At 42.3% G+C, this 22,112-nt stretch overlaps 1 protein-coding gene across 1 annotated transcript in view; it reads right to left on the bottom strand.

Moving 5' to 3' along the window:
- Positions 1 to 99: 99 nt before the first annotated feature.
- The window catches only part of FLRT2 (fibronectin leucine rich transmembrane protein 2), a 108,048-nt gene continuing 86,035 nt past the window's right edge, over positions 100 to 22,112 (bottom strand). Inside the window, exon 2 of the mRNA XM_061429625.1 lies at positions 100 to 7,544. Coding sequence (XP_061285609.1) covers positions 5,199 to 7,181 — 1,983 coding nt within the window. The 5' untranslated portion in view covers positions 7,182 to 7,544 and the 3' untranslated portion in view covers positions 100 to 5,198. The remainder of the gene's footprint in view (positions 7,545 to 22,112) is intronic.

The following is a 22,112-nucleotide window of genomic DNA, read 5'->3' as shown; positions in this document are numbered from 1 at the left end:
ATATGTAGATGTTGTATGTAAAATCTCCCAAATTTAATATGGATCACCCTCTTGCACGTTCATAGTTAATTCCCCAACAGAGATTCTGCAAATCATTAATACTTATAACTGTCATCATTTTATTTCCTGGTTTCATCTCTGTCAAGTACATTATTAGTAAAATGGCCAAGAGGGGTCAGAGAAAGGGGGTCCAGGAAAAATCAGGAGATTAATCCCGAGTTGAACTTGAGCATAGGAATAAACACGTTTTCATGAGTGCTCAGTGAATGTATGGGTGGATGAGCCATAAACAATTCTGACGTAGAAAGTACCATGAGGATTCTTAAGGGAAATGACATTTTAGATTGATATATTATGAAATAGGGAAAATGACTATTCTGATGAGGTGACTACATTGGTATTTATCTATATTCTAAACACAGATTTCACAAACATAAAATAATATGCTCAGGTACGTGTGTATATTCAAAAGATATTCATAGGAACATAACAATTTAGCCAGGAAGTAGAAAAGAACATGAAGATTTCATATAAACCCCTCACGCAAAACAGGAGTCAAATGGCCTTAAAAACACAGAAGCTGTGTTCAAGGAAAGAGAAAGTGAAAAACCTTATTATCTCCTCCACCCTTCTCAACCTCCAGCATCTGGAAGCGTCTCTCATTTCTCTTTGACTTGAACCCAGAAATGATGGGCAGTAACCCAATGAATTTACTCAGATAAACACAATGAGGTTTCTTTTTAAAATAAGCCTTTACTGAATATATCAACAAGGTACTGTATAGTGTAGAGTGAAGCATCTAGTTAACAAAGTGTGCGACGCGGTGGGTCTCAGAGGATGTGTGATGCACGCTCCCACCCGCCTTGCAGCCCCTTGTCAGCGAGGACACACTACACGGAAACCAGGAGCAAATCGGCACGTGGCTCAGACGAAACAAATCATCAGCACTAACGTCGGTGGCTATATACTGGTCCTAGAAGGGGCACACAGTGGCGGAGTCTTCACCTTGCCTCAGAAAGGTTATACATCTTCCATCCCATGGATGTAACTATAAACACCCCAGTGTGTGCGTGTGTGTGTATGCAAGTATGTGTTACACTAGCTTAAAAATGCCTTGCTTTGTGCTCTTCTGGTGAGTGTGCTGCTAGAAAAACTAAAACTATAGCAAGAGAAGGTGATATTTTGTTATAACAGGATCCCATGTGTACAAAGCTTTCTCCCATAATCAGGGACAAGCACCCCCTTTGTCGGCTCGCTTTTCTCCCCCCCACCCCTGGAAGAAATTAGAGAAGGGGGGTAAACTACTGCTCCCTACATGACTTAAAGAAAGTGCATCAAGCAAGGCTGGACAAGACTGATAAAGAAGGAGTTTTGGGGTTTCTTTGTGTATCTCTTCCTCTTTGGGAAGCTCTTTTCTGTTCTGCTTTCCCATGAAGTTGGACAGGTAAATCAGGAACAAAATCATTATGTTCATATTCTAAAGTGAAACACTGTCTCCTTTTCCTAGGGTAGTGAGAAAAATGTTACAAGCAAAGAAGTAATGGAAATTGATGACTTCTAGGTCTAAGGTTGCAATGGATGCTGCAAGTGAGATTAGCTGACCAAGCCATCTGCTTCCCGTGGACAGCAAGCATATCACCTTGTGTCTGGAATGGATACTTTGCTCACAACATTCGGAATTTGTCCTCCTCAGTGGGGAAGAAGTTCCGATTCCTGTGGAATGACTAGGACCTTTATGATCCAGTAGGAAATGGAGCCATAATATTAGCTATTTTATTCATCCTTTTTACCAGACTGGTCACATTATACCTTTTTTTTTTTTCTTCTTTTAAATCTCAGGGAAAACATCCAATAAATATTCAGCAAACATCCAGATAACTAGAAACTGCATGATTTCTCACGATAGACTTTTTTCCACTTTTCACACAAGAAAAATAGGGGAACACCCTTTTCTCTCTGCTTCTGCTTGTCCCTTGTGATGAGCTGCTAATGCATTTGACAGTTTGAAGGAAGCTAGGGGCCTCTCCACGTTCAAACACGTCTCCCTAAATAAGTAGGTATCCATGACAACCCTGGGTATGAATAATGGTCGGCAATATCTGTATGCTCCCGGTTATGCCTTTTCCTTTTGGAATTTTTTCTGCACAGTAACAGTTACTATCTCTAAAAGTAGACACATGGTATCTGACATCACCCCCATTGGGTCACACAAGCATCAAGCTCTTGATCAACTGGAAAGCATGGCTTTGTTCATGGTCTTGTCCTGCACCTTCTTTTGACTCTTGGTAACCTCATAATGCATAATACTGATGAGCGCGAGAGAGGTCCAACATAGAGATGATGTATCAGCAAAACATTCCCATGACAAAAGCACCAATCAAAGCAGAATCTGTCACTGACGGTCCTTCAGCGGTTTTCCTGAGACAGGTAAGGCAGTGCAGATTCCATGATGTGCTTTCTATTCTGGTGTGGGTGAGAGTCCCAGGTATGCTACTACAAACGGGAGACCAGTCTTGATTTGAGCAGTCTCTGTCATGTTGTACCCAAGCTTAGAATTAAGCCTCTAACTAGATTCTATCTCTTCAGGAATGCCTTCGAGCAAAGGAACCATTTCAGATCATCCTAATCTTTTCACATGACCAGGTCTCCATCATAGGACTTAAGCTCCAGAGAATTCTGCGAATCTCATAAGACATTATAGAAACCTCTCTAAGCTTGGTCTTCTTGGCTCAAAGCAAAGACATTTGTTTCAGCCGCCACATATCCCACTGGAGGTTATATACACAATACAAATAAATGAGAATGATTGTTTTGTAGATAAAAGGAAAAAAAAAACTTCAAAAATCAAAGTACCATCATTTGAACACATAGTTTTATCTACACAGCCAAGGAGAAAAGGACAGTGGAAGGGAATTATCCAGTTAAATACACAAAGCCCCGTGTCATGGTCCTGCATTGCAGATGGCTTACTGCTACACTAATCGTTTTCACAGACTGTCTTTTCCCTTCACTGTGTGGACCTAGCTTAAAAAAGGCAACAGTCAAAATAAGCTAGCTAATAGACTAAAATGAAAACCAAAGTCACTTTAGAATTAATTCAAATTAATTCATAGTTAATTTCAGCTTGACTGCACAGTTTCGATTCTTGTGTCTGCAACATTATAACTTCAGTTATATTTTCGGCTTATTCTGAGGGACAAGGGAGATTAAAACATACTACTTGGGGATATATTATTAAAGAAAATAAAGCTCTTACTATAAAGAAAAACTTGCATAGCATTTTATACCTAAACTTTTACAAAGAAGACACATCACAGTTCTATTTTGTTAAAAGTAAGAGGGACAGAGAAAGCCAAAGAAACATGACTGTGACGTTAACATCATAGGTTCCTAAAATAATGACCAGTGATCAAGGAAGTATGCAACACAGACTGAAATGCCTAAATCTGATTTTCTAAAGAATTTCCCAAGGGTGTACTTTTTAGATAAGGTGTGTGTGATCGATAGCCCTTCTACTTCTAAGGGATGGAAAGGAGGACATTATACATGCTTTCTGAAGACAGACATTGCTTCAGAAAATATCTAGAATTAAGCCTGGACATCCTTCTCTTCTCCATGCCCTCTGCTCAATGCCCTGTGCTGCCAAGATTAGGGGAACAAGCCTTTCCTCCCAGACTTGTTCATTTTTCATCTGTTATCCCGTTAATATAAGATTGATTATCCCTCACAATTCCCAAAGAAGAGGAACATCCACAATTTAAAAGGAATAAATGAAATTTTAAAAAATGGAAGCAGATCAAAGTCAGTTCAAGGTGGAAACACAGTATTGCTTTTTAAAAAAAAAATATGATATTTTGCCAGCTTTGATGTGTCCTTACAGGATTATTAGCAGGGAAAATTAGTATACATTTTAAAGTGAGTATGGATATTTTGTGCAACCAAGACTGGCATCCATAATTTTCTTTCAAATTTTTAGCAGAGGGGTGACTAACAAATGTATCATCAACAGCTAATTATGAAAATATACGTGAGGTGATTGGAAGACAAGAATTTCCGAGGGGATAAAGGTATTAATTCAAGCTATTTCAACATGATACTAACAAAGTTAGTTGATATAGAATAATGGGACCACTGATTACATGCTTTTGTCTAAAGGGTATCAATAGTTTTTAAATATCCAGTTTAGTATGTTCCAAACATTGATCCCTGTTGGTCTAAATATCATGTTGACATAGCTGCAGTGAATCTACCCAAATAATTCTCATTATCAAAAATAATTCCATTCAATATAATTCTTCCCATTATTTTATTAGCCTCTTCTAAAAAAGTATTCTAGAATATATCTCTGTTGAATGTGATTCAACCTGATGTATAATTTGAACAGTAACACTTTTAAAGGGACTTTTCTTGCTGGGGTATCCTACCTGCCCCGAAGATGACTGAAACCAGACTCAGGCTTCTGTTTCACATAGGGCCAGGGGAGCCTGAAGGGTGATTTCAAGTTCCCAGTCAGAAAGCCTACCCCTGGATTCAAAGGTTTTTTCAACTCTTGTCTCATTTTCTTGATTCTGCCAGGATGGGTTAACTTCTCTCATAGGAACTGATTTCCTCCAGAGATGCCTTCTGCATTTCCTCCTTTGGGTCAAAACAGGGTGACTACCTCCTTTCTTAGATTATACAAAATTTCACTTTTCTTCCAGAACCGGAAGTATATAAATAGTATGAAGATATCTGGGGTGCATTTCTTGTTTTATGACTATTATCTGCCCTACTCTGATGAGTCCACTTTAACCTGCCCTTTTATCTGACCACCAACTCTAGGAAACGAATTTGTTCTGAAGCATCAACAGTAAAGTGGTAAATTGCATCAGGAGGAAGAATCACTCATTCTTTCGCCCTGGCATTGGGTTCTCATTGTACAACCCTGTACAGTACTTCAGCAACTATTTTTTTTTTTTTAAGATTTAAAAAGCAAAGAGTTACAAAACTGTTTGTAATTAACTTGGAATAGAAAAGATAGCACTTTTTTTTTTAAATCCCATTATATAGTACACCGTATAAATTACAGAGTATTCAAATGCACAAACGCATTTGTGTAACATTTATCAAATGTAACTCGCGTGTCTTTACGTGCACACACGTGCATGTTCTCGAAAGTCTCCATGTCTGTCCACTCGGTAGCGCTGGGCCTCTGTCTGTCACGTATGGCAGTGCTCCAAGTCTGGCACGCTGCTGTTGCAGTATCGCATGTTGTTGGGGATATGGCAGTCTGTGTAATTAATGCCCCCATTTGGGGTGTAAATGGGCTGCAGTCTGAAATCTCCTTTAAGGAGCTGATCGTTATTTAAGGAGACGATCTGGAAACTGGTCTCTGTCATCTCCAGGATGGAATTGTCCTTCTTCGTGCCTGCCTCGCAGTAGTCATCTTTCCGCCTGCCTCGGTTGTATTTCCACTTCTGGGAGGTGTAGCGCCCCTTTCTGTGCATGTGCCAGCAAAAGACACTGAGCAGGACCACAAGCACGAATATCACGGCGCCCCCGATCAGGCCCGCCAGCAGAAAAGGGGAGCCCAAGCTGTGGGAAGTCGTCTGTTCGTGGCTGGAAGCCGTGTTGCTGCCATTGTTCACATAGGAATCATGGGTGGTGGCCTCCGAACAAATGGTGTCTTCTACAGCTCGGTAGTTAAACGCATCCAGGGGCACTAAACAAATCCGATAGGTGGATCTGGGCTCCAGATTTACCAGGCTCAGATGCTGCTTCTCGCCGCTGACGATGCGTTCCTGAACGATGCCCCCCACCAAACTGTGGCCCATTTTCACCCATGTGAGCTTGTAAGCCATCACAGTGAAGAGAGAGAGCCAGCCGACTTGGATGGAGGTGTCATTCACGAAACGGATGGAGAGTTGGATCCGTTCAGAAAGCGGCGGGGTCACCCTTTCTCTGCCGTCCCATTCGGGAATCGTGGGGGGCTTGGATGCTGTGGGACTCAGGGGTGTGTAGCTTCTGCTGGGGATCAGGGCGGAGAATGTGGTGGGCTGAGTCAGGGGAGAAGCTGAACTCGGGGCTGGGGTGAGGGGAGGCAGGCCAGGGGTCGTGGTGGGGCAAGACAACAGATTCATATTCAGCTCCCGCACGGCCATGCCCCTGACTTGCTCGGGACCTTGGCACATGAAACCTCGTACGTTGAGCGAGGCAGGGATGTGTCTGAGCCACTCCGTGACCCATTTAATGCTGCAGTCACAAAACCAAGGGTTGTTCCGAGCGGTGAGCTGCTTCAGGTTGGAGAGGTTGTCAAAGACCCCTTGAGTCAACATGCGCAGCTGGTTGTTGGAGATGTCCAGCCGTTCCAGCTTCCGGAGGTTGGAGAAGGCTGTCAAAGGGATGTGGTTGATCTGGTTGTCCTGCAGGTAGAGCCTGACCAGGTGTGTACCCGGGAGGTCAGGAGGCGGGCGGGAGAGCGAGTTCCGGACGATGGAGAATTCCTTGAGCTTGGTGAGGTGGCCGAAGGTGCCCTCGGCGATGCCCTTGTTGGTCAGGAGGTTCCCATCCACGATCAGACGCTCCAAGCTCGTGAGGTTCTGGAAGGCCATGTCTGAGATGACAGCGATGCGGTTCTCATCCACACGCAGCTCCTGCAGGTCCATGGGGAGGCCCACTGGCACACTGCTGAGGTGGTTCTTGGACAGGAACAGCAACTTGAGGCTCAGGGCCTCACGGAAGGCCCCGTCTTCCACGCCCACGGTGGAGATGGAGTTATCATCCAGGTGCAGCTCCTCCAGCTTCAGGAGCTGGGCCAGGGCCGCCCGTGAAATGGTCTGAATGTTGTTTTCCTGCAGGTGGAGGACGCGGACGTTCTTGGGGAGGTTCATGGGGAATTCGTCCAGTTGGTTGCCGTAAAGGTAGACGGTGTGCACAGACTGGACGTTGTGCAGTTCTGCAGGAAACCCAGCATTATTAATTTGGTTGTTATGGAGGTAGAGTACAGTGACGCCCTCCGGGATCCCAAGAGGCACTGAGGTCAAGCTTCGCTCGTTACAGTAGACAAAGTTCCTGTCACAGCGACACACACTAGGGCACGCCAGGAATTTTGACACTTGTGAGGAGAGCCCCAGGGAAATGAGAAGCCAAGATTTCAGGAAAAAAGCCCGCTGGCCAGGCCCCTGTGTGGTCTGTAGGCCCATTTCTGAAGTACAGAAATCAAACACAATGCTGCAGGGAAAAGAAAAGTAAAAAAATAAAAAAATAGAAACAGATAGCTAAACCAAAATAATTGAACAGGGTTCTCAAGTCCAGAACTCCAACTAGAGGAACTGTCCTGAAGGCCAAGGTCACAGAATATTCTTGAGGTCTCTGGTCTTCTCAGCCTGTGTTGGCCTCTTTCCTGTTGTCCTCCATGTGCAAAAATATTTCAATAGGAAGAATTTTCCACCCAGGCAACAAGTGAAGCCAAGAGGGGCCCAGCCAGGCCGACAGAACCTCTTCCGTGGTCAGGCAGGTCAGCGTGGATCAGCCCACGAGCTTCTTGGTTAAGCTCAATCTGCAATCTGTTGTAGGAAAGAAGAGAGAAAAGAGTCAGTGAAGGGTAGGCAATGGAATAAGTGCTGATCTGACTGTAGGCTTTTCAAAAATGCTGTGATTGGGACTAAACACCCAGAGGCTAGGAGTTGGCATTAAGTAATGTGTTAAGTAATAATAATTCACTTGAAAAGGTATTCAAGAAATGAAAATGATTTGTCTTCATCGTCAAAAGAAAATCTTATTGTTGCCTCTCATTATCAATGATCGTGCAGTGAATTTTACATCACAGTCCGCATCTTCTCTCAGAGATCTATTTGCATATCCAAACAGAGGCATAAGAGGCCTGGGGCTGAGTCTGCTGAATCAAGGATGACTATTATAAATGCAACTGGTTACAGTCATATTTCACCATGAAACGACTGACAGAGCAAAAAATACAACTTAAGGGGAAAAATGTGAAACCCTTTTCAGTTACAAACAAATGCAAAATGGAGACTGATAAAGTTCTTTGGAAAGATGCCTTTTTTCATTTGCCATTTTTTAATATAAAAAATGGAATCAGTACACCTGAAACTAAAACAACACTGTAAATCACTTGTGTTTCAATGAAAAATTATCAAGTAAAAAAGTGACAAACGAAAACGATGCATCTTTGTAGATAATTTTATCTGTCCCCATTTTGCATTTGGCTTCCCTGCTGGCTCTTACAGTAAAGGGTCCATTCGCAATTCAGGAGACCCGAGTTCTATCCCTAGGTCGGGGAAGATCTCCTGGAGAAGGGAATGGCTACCCACTCCAGTATTCTTGCTTGCACAATACAATGGACAGAGCAGCGTGGTGGGCTACAGTCCACGGGGACGCAAAGAGTTGGACACCACTGAGCGACTAAGCACATGAATACATATCAACTATATATAAAACAGAAATATGCATCCTTTTGATCTGACACTGTGATGAGGCAATTTAAGACATACAGATGCATGTGTGAAGGCAGAGAGAAGACTTCTTTTTCCCTCCCCTCCCTGCCTCCTCTCATCTCTGTCTGCCTCCCACATAGCTCACACTTGGGTTACCACCCAGAAAGACCAAACTCCAGTCCATGGCACATTTCCACTTTTCCCCTCTTTTGAGACCTCTAGGTACAGATGAGACACACCACTGTGATTCCTTTGAGAGCTGACAAGCTCATGACCAGGAATACATTATTTTTCAACAACGCAACCTTCCTCCCACCTGTGAGTGTTTTCCTGCTTCTAGAAAAGGACTTTCAGCAAACTTTGAAATGACAGGAGACACATTTGGGGAAGTAAAGGCAATCTGAAGATACTAATTAAAGCTTCTTACTCCAGAACTCTTCCATCTATTTGTATACTAGAGAGGTAAAGACATTAATTGAAAGGTGTCAGATTTGATTTCCCTATAAAATAAGCTAACATGACAGGACATGGCAAGCTAGAAGTCACTTAATTCTCACCAATACACAGTAATTGAAACAACTTGCATCTAATGCACAGAGGAACTGTTTGAAATTGTTTCCTTGGCTGTCTTTACACGCATGAGAACTAAGTCACTTCAGTTGTGTTCAACTCTTTGCAAGCCCATAGACAGTAGCACGCCAGGTTCCTCTGTCCATGGGATTCTCCAGGCAAGAATACTGGAGTGGGTTGCCATGCCCTCCTCCTGGGGAATCATCCTGATTCAGGGATCGAACTCTCGTGTCTAACGTCTTCTGCATTGTAGGTAGGTTCTTTACTACTAGCACCACTGGGGAAGTCTGCTGTTTATGTTTTTAAACATAGTTAAAAAAGAAAAAAAAAAAAATGTAACCTCTACTCAAGTGTCCAGAATGTTAAATTTGTTCTACCATTAAAAAGATTGTGAACCATCTAAAAAATGCCTTTGCTGACCAGAAATGGTAATATACATTTTCAGTTGTTCAGAAAACATTAAAGAAAAAAAGGAGCTTGGTCGAGAGAGTCTCTTTCCAGGTAAAAAGAATGGGTGTGATACTTTATTAAAAATCAGGAATTATTTAATTTGTTAAAAATTACAAATGCATGTTTTGTCACAGGAAACAGGAGCAATCCCCTCTAGCAAAAATCTCCCTATAAGCTTACCGAATAATTTAGGGAAAAAAAAAAAAAAAACCTAAGGTTACTGAGGGAAAAGTGAATTCAATGCCATCAGCTTGATGCCATCCCTAGCTTAGGTTTCAAATTATCAAACCATCCCAGCATTCCCTCATGGCTGCTACTGAGTGTGGTCTTTGGTCTGACAACATGAACCTGACCTGGGAAGTTGCTGGAAACACAGAGTGTGTGCTTTAGCAAGAGCCTAGGGCTTGCACAATACAACTTGAGGAACACTGTCCTAAACACAACGCCGTCTTACTTAATCATCCAAATGCTTTAATTTATTAAATGTAAAACAAATGCAAGAGTATATCAAGTGACTGATTTGAGAAGAGTAAAAGCCTGAGGCATACTAATCACTTTGGTCCCGGGGAGACGGTCTCAAATTACATCTTATATGTAAATGACATCTTATAAGTAGAGTAGCCCAATGACCAAATATATCACTTGGCTTCGACAGATCCTTGGAAATGAATGTATGTTTTCATCACGGACGCTAATATCCAGTAGGAGCTGAAAGAGTTATTTGTACTCAGAGGAACAGACTCTCATAAAGCATGATTTATTTAAGAACAAAAATCTGTTTGGTGCTATTAGCATTTCCTCTTCAAAAAAGGTGGGAAAGTGAGACTAAAAGAATAGAATCTAACACATTTTTGAGGATTCCACAGGAATCTTCCAAGTGTGAAAGTGGTGCACAAGGAACAGAATTTTCAAAGGGAGAAAAAAATAACTTCCCCAGGGCCTTTAAATTCTTATGTAAAAATAATAGATGCTTCTTAACTGCATTTACAAGCTCAGTTTTAAGGTCCTAGAAACAATAAACCAATGTTTCCAGATAGTAGGATTTGTTTAGAAACTTTATCCATGAATAGCCTCAAGGCACTAATGATTGAAGCATCAACTCACTGGAAAAGACCCTGATACTGGGAAAGATTGAAGGCAAAAGGAGAAGGGGACCACAGAAGATGAGATGGTTAGACAGCATCACTGACTCCATGGACGTGAATTTGAGCAAACTCTGGGAGACACTGCAGGACAGAGGAGCCTGGCGTGCTGCAGTCCGTGGGGTCGCAAAGAGCGGGACATGACTTAGCGACTGAAAAAAAAACCGTGATAATGATTGGGTGCCAACAAAGTATTCAGAAATGGGGCTGGAGGCCATCACTGGGCATCCAAATGGCAAGTATTCCACTTGCTTCAATCGTGTTCTCTGAAAGGGGAAAAAAACACCCTGAAGGCCAACCCTTTGCCCCAGGTCTTGCTCTCTGGCAGGTGTGCTTTACTTATAAGTGGTTCCTGTATAATTACATAAGAAGAGGATGTGGTCCCGAAGAAAGCTCCTAACGGGATTACATGGGGCAAACTGTCACAGTTTATCCCCCTCAACAGGAGAAAAATCTCGTCTGGATCACACTGTGTTGATCAGCTGTGACAAGTTCAATGTTGAAGGAAAACAAACTCTGAGGGTGTCCTTTGTGCTTCTTGGGGCTCCCACAAAATAACTGTGCATGGGAGACTTGTTCTAATTCTTGGATCGACAACAGTCTATATATTATGTCAGCCAGTAGATTGTATCTTTGTTCAAATCAGTTCAAGTGTTAAATCGCAGCCACCTAGGCAATAATGATTTTTAAGTCAGGCAGGATGAAATCTCCATATTTTTAGCTGTAACTCCTATTAAATACTAAGGGGCGAAATCCTTCTTTGGAGAAGTCTGTCTTGGAAATTTTTTAAGAGAAATCCTAAGATAGAGACTCAATTTATAGAGAAAGTAGCACAGTATAGTGGTCAAAAGCGTAGTCTCTGAGTCCTCACTCCACCTCTGGTCCCTTACCTGAAAAATGAGGATAAAATAGTTCCTAACTCAACAGCACTGTTGAGAGGATTAAATAGGATAATATTTGTGAAAAGCTGTGTGAGGCTTGACACGTGACAAAGACATAACATATAAAACTGTTATTCTTGGTGTACTTGTTATGATTCATGATATCCAAAGAGGTGGACTCCAAAATGTAGAGTAAAATAAAAATCACCTTTGACCACCCAGGTTCTCCTTACTGACACCTACTCCATGATTTCTCAACATCAGCACTATTCAAATTTTGAGCCAGATAATTCTGCTGTGGAGCTGCTCTGAATGTACAGAGGTGTCTCCAGATATAGGTATGTTCCCTGGGGAGGCAAAATGCCTCCAGTTAAGAACCAGTGACCTACCCCATCTTACAAGTACCTTAAAAGCTTAGTATTTTTATTCTGATGTTATAGAGGAAATTAAAGATGCATTTCTAATAAACTGAGGCTAAACGTGCTTCATGCCATGGATACCAAAAAAGCATGGAAACTCAGTATGTTTTTCATCTATTTATTTAGCCAATATATTTGGTGGGGGGCACTGGAATGAGGGTACCTTCATGCAGAACTGATACAGTTTTTGACTTTGTGAGTCTTAAAAATGTAATGAGGGGAGAGCAGTGAATAAGCAGGGAATTATGGTGCTGTGTAAAGGTTTCCAGCCTCAGGGCATCAGGGAACTGCGGTGCCTTGTAAAAAGCTCTGGTCTAGTCCATGGGGTGACAGGAAAAAGGCAGTGGCAGGAGGATTGCCTTTGTGAGGATCTGAAGGATTGAAGAAGGCAATGGCACCCCACTCCAGTACTCCTGCCTGGAAAATCCCATGGACGGAGGAGCCTGGTAGGCTGCAGTCCATGGGGTCATTAAGAGTTGGACATGACTGAGCGACTTCACTTTCACTTTTCACTTTCCTGCATTGGAGAAGGAAATGGCAACCCACTCCAGTGTTCTTGCCTGGAGAATCCCAGGGACGGGGGAGCCTGGCAGGCTGCCGTCTCTGGGGTCGCACAGAGTCAGACACGACTGAGACGACTTAGCAGCAGCAGAAGCAGCAGGATAGGAAGGTGCAAGCCAGGGAAGAGATTTCAGAAGTTCTGTCCAGGGATGGCCGTAACGTGGATCCAGAGGTGAAACCCAGGCCCGCTCAGAGACGGAATGGAACTTTAACCACACAGCTCTTTCTTCCAACTCTATCTGCTTCCCGCTGACACCATGCTATTTCTAGAAGCTAAGAAACAAACCTATGTTTCAAAATCATTAGCCACTTCATAATGGTTGGATATGAAAAGATTCTACTTCACAAGATGAATTTAAAATACTGAGAGCAAAAGTTGTGCTTCTTTTCTTTTTCTTCTTTCATCTTTGCTGTTTGTTTGAACATTGCTCTGACTGTGTCTCCTCTCCAGGAAAGGAGAGATTATGAAGAAAGACTTAATGGAAGATTCTAGGTAAAAACAGACATTTTCATTTATATCAGAAAACACAGTTTCAAAAGCCTAAGTATAAATCAACATGCAACCAGTTCTCTTTGGAGATAGCAAGAACCTGGTCCTGCCTGTCTGTTAAAGATGACAATAACAGCAGCAGTTATCCCAGGCTCCTGTAATTTAACTCTTTCCATAGAAACTGAGACTTAAAAGATATAAATCAGGTAAAAGCTTTCTGTAAAGTGTTTCACTCCTAGTCCTACCTACAAAGTGTCTTTTTTTTTTTTTTTTCCTTTTTTAATTAATTCCAGGAGCTTGTATTCCAGGAGCCCTTAATAAACTCAGACTATAAAAATCATAGTACAGAAAATAGGGATTGTCAATAAGTACCGCGGATTGCGTAGTATAATGACATCAGGCCAAACCTAATAAAATCTTAAATGGTTTGGCACTGAATGGATCATGCCAAGAGACAGCACAGTGCCTGAAGTGATGCTACAAGTGAAAAAGCTAACTTGACAAGGAATTATCCTGGAAAAGTGTCCCTGGGTACATCAGATTTAGAGCTTCTGGAGTTAAGTTTGTGCTTAAAAATCAGACACACACAGGTGCAGAATCCATAGGCCCAACTACACTGCAAATGTCTTTGTTACAATCTGGAAACACTAAAGCAATTTATAGATCTTGTGCACATTTCCACATTCCTCCAGATAGGTTATAAATACTGTCCCTGCAACAATCAGGAGAGTTCTATAGTTAGCTGGCCAAGATGTAGGGATTAGCAGAGGAATTTGGAGAAAAATATAACAATAGCTACCCTCTAACTTGAAACCATTTTTCCATCTCATTCACTGAAGCTTAATCAAGCCCCTTGAAGTTTTTCTCATTAGACAAATATTTTTCTTTGCTAAAACAAAGAGAGAGAAAGAAGGGAAAATGGGGGAAAGGAGGCAAGGAAAGCAAGGAAACACTTTATTTAAACAGTTGACAATTTTCTGGCTCCAGTCAGTCTAGAATTGAAAACATTAAAATTGGACCAAAAAAAAAAAAAAAAGAAGAAGAAGAAAAACTATTCTCCTGACAAGCATAAAATTCTCTAACACATTTGAAGAGTTGTTCTCACATGGATTTCAATGCAGTTGGTTTAAATAATAGGGGTAAGTTTAGTACTAGTTACAACATTACAAACTCAGATGCATAAACTTTGAGGACACATTTATTACTGCCATACGGCTGCTCTCAATCCACTGGGGAGCTCCCACTGACCATCCCTGGGGTTCATATAAATCTGCATAATCGAGGGCTGCAAGACTAAGTCTTTAGGATATTTAATAAGCGCAATGGTGAACAGACACTGATAGAGAAGAATTTCATTGAGGCATCACCAATAGGGGGTAAAAAATAAAAGCATATGGTCCATAAAGGATGGAACTTGCCATAGCTCATGTCTATACACTTTTCAACCTATTTTAAAGGGAGGTATTTCAGTCATTCATTCGTTTGCTCAGATACTAAGGATCTCATGGTTCAGGGAGGGAAAAAAAAAAAAAAAACAAACACTCTGGTATTTTTTAGACTCATCTTTTGGAGAGATTTTCCCATCATCTGATCCAGTGATTTCCCACCACCAGGAGTCATCAAAAACACTTGGGGAAGGTGATGAACCATTAGGTTTCTGGGTCCTATCCCTGTAGTTTCTGGTTTGCCTGGTCTTCAACGAAGTCTGGGCAGAAACATTTTGCCAACTTTCCCCAAATGGGTCCGATGATCAATCATTTCAGTGTCCGACCACCCAGACACGCGCTGATCAGAAACTGCTTTCAGGAAATTGAGACAGCTGGTCCTTCTTGTGTCCAGACCAAACCAACAAGTGAGAGGTAGAAGTGAGGTGGAGGCGTGGAAACACCAAAGGATGTCAGGACTTAGTGGAGCCAAAATTCAATCTGACCTCAGCTCAGAGTTCCAGAGAATAGCAAGCAGAGATAAGAAGGCCTTCTTAAATGAACAATGCAAAGAAACAGAGGAAAATTCCCATTCTGGAATGGGAAAGGCTAGAAATTTCCAGAAAGTTGGAGATATCAAGGGAACGTTCTGTGGAAGGATGGGTACGATAAAGAAAAGATAAGGACCTAACAGAAGCAGAAGAGATCAAGAAGAGGTGGAAAGAATACACAGAAAAAAGTCTTCGTGACCCGGATAACCACGATGGTGTGGTCACTCACCTAGAGCCAGACAACCTGGAGTGTGAAGTCAAGTGGGCCTTCAGACTAGCATTTCTGTGAACGAATTTAAGAAGACAGAATTCCAGCAGAGCTAGTTATAATCCTGAAAGATGATGCTGTGAAAGTGATGCCCTCAATATATCAGGAAATGTGGAAAACAGCAGTGGCCACAGGACTGGAAAAGATCAGTTTTCCATTCTAATCCCAAAGAAGGGCAATGCCAAAGAATGTTCAGACTACAGTACAATTATGCTCATTCCACATGCTGGTAAATTCATGCTCAAAATCCTTCAAGTCAGGCTTCAACAGTACATGAATTGAGACCTTCCAGGTGTACAAGCTGGATTTAGAAAAGGTAGAGAAACCAGAGATCATATTGCTAACATCTGTTGGATCATAGAAAAAGCAACAGAATTCCAGAAAATAAATCTACTTCTGCTTCATTGACTACACTAAAGCCTCTGTGTGGATCACAACAAATTGTGGAAAATTCTTAAAGAGATGGGAATACCAGACCACCTTACCTGCCTCCTGTGAAACCTGTATGCATGTCAAGAAGCAACTAAGAAGCAAGTTAGAACCAGACATGGAACAACTGTCTGGTTCCAAATTGGGAAAGGAGTCTGACAAGGCTGTTATGGTCACCCTGCTTACTTATCTTCTATGCAAAGTACATTATGCAAAATGCCAGGCTGGATGAATCACAAGCTGGAATCAAAATAGCCAAGAGAAATATCAATAACCTCAGATATGCAGATGATACCACTCTAATGGCAGAAAGTGAAGAGGAATTAAAGATCCTCTAGTTGAGGGTGAAAGAGGAAAGTGAAAAAGCTGGCTTGAAACTCAGCATTCAAAAAATGAAGATCACGACATCCAGTTCCATCACTTCATGGCAAACAGAGGGGGGAAAAGTGGAAGCAGTGACAAATTTTATTTTCTTGGGGTCCAAGATCACTGTGGATGGTGACTACAGCCATGAAATTAAAAGATGTTTGCTCCATGAAAGGAAAGCTAAGACAAACCTAGATGGCATATTAAAAAGCAGAGACATCACTTTGCTGATGATGGTCCATATAGTCAAAGCTATGGTTTTTCCAGTAGTCATGTATGGATGTGAGACTTGGACTATAAAGAAAGCTGAGTGCTGAAGAATTGATGCTTTTGAACTGTGGTGTTGGAGAAGGCTCTTGAGAATCCCTTGGACTGCAAGGAGATCAAATCAGTCCATCCTAAAGGAAATCAACCCTGAATCTTCATTGGAAGGACTGATGCTGAAGCTGAAGCTCCAATATTTTGGCCACCTGATGGAAAGAGCAGACCCATTGGAAAAGACCCTGATGCTGGGAAAGATGGAGGGTAGGGGGAGAAGGAAGCAGCAGAGGATGAGATGGTTGGATGACATCACGAACGCAATGGACACAGATTGGAGCAGATTCCCAGGGACAGTGGAGGACAGAGGAGCCTGGTGAAGTTCATTCCATCAGGTCAAGGAAAGTCAGACAGAAGTTGGTGACTGGACAACAAGAAACAACAGCTCAGCCACTTCCATTAATGGAAGGACAGCGGACACTAAACCTCTTTCAACATGGCTGTTTCTATGTCATTAGGAGATAATAAGCCATGGGAATCGCTGAGAACACTAAATATAATTCATATGAAGTAAACCAAAACCACTAAGTAGGTATTCAATAAACTGATTTAAAAAGGTAGAGATTGCTTTGGGTTGACCAAAAAGTCTGTTACATCTTATGGAAGAACCTGAATGAACTTTTTGGGCAACCCAATATAAGAGAGAGAGAGCCTGTCTCTGGGGGCAGCTGACTTGGATAGCTTTTCCACAGACTAGCTGTGCTAACTTGGGCACATTACTTCATTTCCCTATGCCCTAGTTCACCCATATGCAAGATGGGGAAAACGATGATACTAATCTCATGGTTGCTGTAGGACTATAAATCACTTAGAATTTTATCTAACATATGGAAAACATGCATTCAGTGTGCCATTCCTATTATAAGCATTTTGAAAACTAACAAAAAGCCCTTGTTTCAGGGAGCTTTTGTCCCTAATTTAGTAGAGAGGAGGTTCTTTTGAATTCATCAAGTTTTATTTTCCTCTGATTTTCATTCCCTATTTTTACCATAGTTCTTTCCTATCTAGATACATACACCTTTCCATACATTAACCTTACAAATATGTGAAGATATTTATTGGGTCTCTGAGCTCTTCTCCTTTCCTGTGTAAATGTCCCTTCTATTTCAAGTGTTCCAGGATCTCAGCAATGCTGATGCCTTCATTGGTAATGCCTTTCTTGATATGCATTGCTCAGAATGGAAGATAAGCCTCATAATGGTCTGACAAGCAGCAAGCACAGCTTAGCAAATACTCAGGAAACAACCATTCCCTGCCAGACACAGAGCTGGTTACCATAAAGACAACTCTGACACAGACCTTACTATTGAGTGAGTAAAAGTTCATGTCAGATCAAGTAACTCTTTGTATAGGCTCTTTATGGGGCTTCCCATGTGGCTCAGTGGTAAGAAATCCGCCTACCAATTCAGGAGACACAGGTTCCATCTCTGGGTCAGGAAGATCCCCTAGAGTGGGGCATGGCACTCCACTTCAGTGTTCTTGTCTGGAGAATCCCGTGGACAGAGGAGCCTGGCAGGCTACATACAGTCCATGGGGTTACAGAGGACTCAGATACTACTTAGCGACTAAAAACAAAACATAGACTCTTTAATATGCAATGCATTTTAATATGTTTTGTTTTATCTAATCCCACAACAACCCGTCGGAGATATTTTTATCAACCTCAAATGAAATCCATGGAGATGACATAATTTGCCTGAAGCCACACAGACAGGACAGAAAATCAGTATGATCAATTTTCTACGTGAAAATGCAAGCTTCAGGTATAATTTTATGAATGGTGTTACAATGGTATTGAAACCAGTACCCACCTTCCTGCAAATCTAAAGCCTCTCCTCAGTGCTGAAATGTACAAAGCTAGCAGCAGCCTGGCATTTAAGTAGGTACCACTGGCAAGCAGCACTGGGACATAAGTAAAGGATAATTACACCAGGGGGCCCTTTACTGCTCTCCCTAAGTGGCTTCAGTGCTCAGCGGGAACGGAAATCAAGGGCTGCCCAGCTGACGAGCAGCAGCAAGGTGCCAAGGATTGGAGGCACTGAAGGTCAAGTGGCTACTGATAAGCTGGTAGCAAGACAGACAGCAAAATCTCCTTGTGTGTTAGTTGCTCAGTCGTGTCCGACTCTTTGCGACCCCATGGACTGTAGCCCACGAGGCTCCTCTGTCCATGGAATTCTCCAGGCACGAATACTGGAATGGCTTTCCATTTCCTCCTCCAGGGGACCTTCCCCACCCTGGGATCAAACCCGGGTCTCCTGCATTGCAGATTCTTTACTGTTTGAGCCACCAGGGAAGCTCCTTGCCCCCTTCCTAGCCAAGAGTCCCAAATCTGTCACCACTACAGTCTACAGTTTGGGAAAATCTTTACGTGGGGTCACTATAGGAAACGTAAGAGATGTGGGTTTGATCCCTGGGTCAGGAAGATCCCCTGGAGGAGGGCATGGCAACTGACCCCAGTATCCTTGCCTGGAGAATCCCATGGACAGAGGAGCCTGGTGGGCTATAGCCCATGGGGTCGCAAAGAGTCGAACGCGACTGAAGTGATTTAGTGGACATTCAAGCACGTGCTGCAGGAAAAGCCACTGAAACGATAAAGTAATTGACAACTGTCTGTCATACAGCCACCTTACATACACTCTTTAAATGAGATGTTGTAAGTGCCCTGAGTTCCTTGAATTCCAAGTGAAAACATCTGTAGAAAGTGGGAAATGTAAGCTACCAAACAGTACTTTTAGGGAAAATCTTGCTCCGTCTTCTTTTACTCTACAAGAGGCTGTGTTCAGACAATCCCATAAAAGCACCTGATGCCAGGGAGTCTAAAAGGTTTCCTCCCCCTCCTTCCACCGGAGAACTCAGCATGCAGCGCTCATTCTGAATACGTGTGCCCCTTACCATGCCGTCCCCCAGGTGCAATCTGCCAGCGTTGACCTGGAGGAGCGGATGAGAATGAGAATTCATCCTCTTATCCTGATTCCTGCCTCTCTCTTTTTCCGAAGGCAAGCTGTGCAGTGCTAGAACAAAAGATTCAAGCTTAAATTTTAAAACAGTTCCTGATAGTTCAAAAGAAGGAATAAGCAAATAACTCTACCTGCATTATTCACTAGTCTCCTGTATATAGCCAACTTGAGTTCAGATTCAGCTAAATATCCTAATACCTACTGACCGCTAGCCACAACTAGCCTTGTGAAATACCTTACAGAGGCCTGAGAAATAAGTCATCACAAATTTACAAGTAAGGAAACAAGCTTGGAGAAATCGGTGTCTTCTACTCGTTAAAATAATAGCATATCTCAGAAATAGGACTGGGATATGCAACTCACTTTTCCTGGCTAAAAAACATCAGTGCTCCACCCACGACACCACGTTTTTCCTTACCAGTTTAGGATATATGATCTCTCATTTAAAAATTCCTCTGCCAACACCCCAGGTTCTCTTATCCTCAATTCTTTCATGACACTAATCAAGCAAGCACTAGACTCCCATGTCCTCCTGAGTTTCAGAGTCCCACCAGAGAAAGTTACTTAACACCACAGGCTAGGTCTGTCTTCAAGAAGAAATCCCGGGGACTTTCCTGGTCGTCCAGTGGTTAATAATCTGCCTTCCAATGCAGGAGAGTCAGGTTCGATTCCTGATAGGAGAACTAAGATCCCATATGCCATGGAGCAACAAAGCCCGCATGCCACAGCTAAAAAAGCCCATGTGCTGCAACTCGAGAGAAGCCTATGCCCCACCTAGCAATTTTACTGTATTCATACTTCTCTGGAAGGCACCCTCTCCCATTCTCCTCAAAGATGGCATTAACCTTCAGTCTCTTTACACCTCCACTCGCAATAAAACAATGCATTTTCTACTGCTATGATCCCCATAGAGGGATCCAAGTTCTTAAGTAACTTCTCCAAAGCAGATCGGCAGAGAAGAGACACGGACGGACTTGAACTCAGGCATGGTCTGCAGGGCCTTCCTCCTAACTTGTGTTCTGTCTCCCTGTAAACTCCACACAGTCACAGAATGGTCTGCTTGTGCTCACTATTGCCTCCCCAGAGTCTAGAGCAGCACGTGGCAGGCATTCAAGAAGTGTCTGCAGAATAAATGGACATATCAAAGGGCGACCTTCAGATGATTACTTTGTTTGAAGAGGCAGTCTGTAAAATCTCTTCCACATCTTCAATCTGAGGTCCCATAAGGAATCGTGGAGATAATATTTCAGAACTGGCTTCAAGAGTTTTATGCTACACTAACCTAGCTAGAGAGATTGATGGATAAATAGTCCCCAAACACAAAGGAACTAAATGACCTTAGGAAAAGACACAGACCACGCAAGTGGAAAATAATTGTAATTACTACAGCACTGTGCTTGTTTTACAAAATGACATCAAATTCTCTGCTCTTCTTCAGCAAGAGTACCACTCACATAAGATCAGTGTGATCTATATAACTACAAACTCTGATGAAAGGCATGTTTGATCATGCTAGCTACTTAACACCTCAGTTCTAAAATGGTGATGATCTCAACGCAGGTAAGTCTTTACAGTCTAAGCAAATATGTGTTTGTGCTCATATATACCAACAGCTTATAAATATTTACATACATTCGGTGTGACAGTTCAACTGTGTTTTAATTGTGCATCACTTTACCACTTCACATAGTTAGCATCGTCACGAAATAGGCCAGTTTGAGAGCTATAAAAACACTTATGAAAAAAATAAACTGAATCCAAAAGTATAAACATGGCCTCTTTTCCCACCAAAATACTGCACCCCATATGTGACAGATATATAATGAGACAAAATCTCGCGACTCCTTCACAAGGAGAATGCAGATGTCAGGCATGATATTGATTAGGCATGTGAAATGAAATTATAAAGTGTGTATTTCCAGGTAAGTTATCTGGTTCTGAGTCTAAAAAAATGAAACACTCATTGCTTAAGCCTATTTCAGTATGATAGGAATGGCTCTGAATGTAAATGGTGTAAAATTTCCTCACTGAATAAATAGGCTTTACAATGCACTTTCTCATCTTCAGAATACCTGTCATGCAGATGTGTCAGGCTATGTTCAGGGGACTATTTCTGGATTTGGGAGATGAGAAGGGACAAGAAACAGCAGAAAGACGATTATTTCTTATCCTTGACCCTCTCCTTCTCTCAAGGACATTCTCCCTTGTCCCTGACCCTGGATCACATTCAGATAGGAGCTAAGATTAAATCAAGGGATTTCTGAGACATAAAATAAAACCTCAGATGAGAGGCATCAATACCATGTTCATTACGGCTACAGAATTCAGATAAGAAACAGTTCATAGGAAAGCAACAATCATAAAAAACCTACACAACAGATTTTGAAAGCTACCTTTAAAAAAATCTATACTGGTGGCCTTTCTCATCTGAATGAATTTTGAAATATGCACGCCCCCCCCGCCTCCCCGCTGCTGCTGCTGCTAAGTTGCTTCAGTCGTGTCCGATTCTGTGCAACCCCATAGATGGCAGCTCACCAGGCTCCCCTGTTCCTGGGATTCTCCAGGCAAGAACACTGGAGTGGGTTGCCATTTCCTTCTCCAATGCATGCAAGTGAAAAGTGAAAGTCAAGTTGCTCAGTCGTGTCTGACTCTTAGCAACCCCATGGACTGCAGCCCACCAGGCTCCTCCATCCATGGATTTTCCAGGGAAGAGTACTGGTGTGGGGTGCCATTGCCTTCTCCACACCCCACCCCCAATTCTTAGCAATTGAAACATACAAGCAGATCCTTTTATAGGTTTATACACAGTCAGAGTCCTGCTTTCATTTATAAACTCTGCAGGTTTCCAACT

Source organism: Bos javanicus, chromosome 10 (genome assembly GCF_032452875.1).
Source record: "Bos javanicus breed banteng chromosome 10, ARS-OSU_banteng_1.0, whole genome shotgun sequence".
Lineage (NCBI taxonomy): Eukaryota > Metazoa > Chordata > Mammalia > Artiodactyla > Bovidae > Bos > Bos javanicus.
Note: the sequence above shows the minus strand (reverse complement) of the source record. Positions and strands in the feature narration are given on the sequence as shown.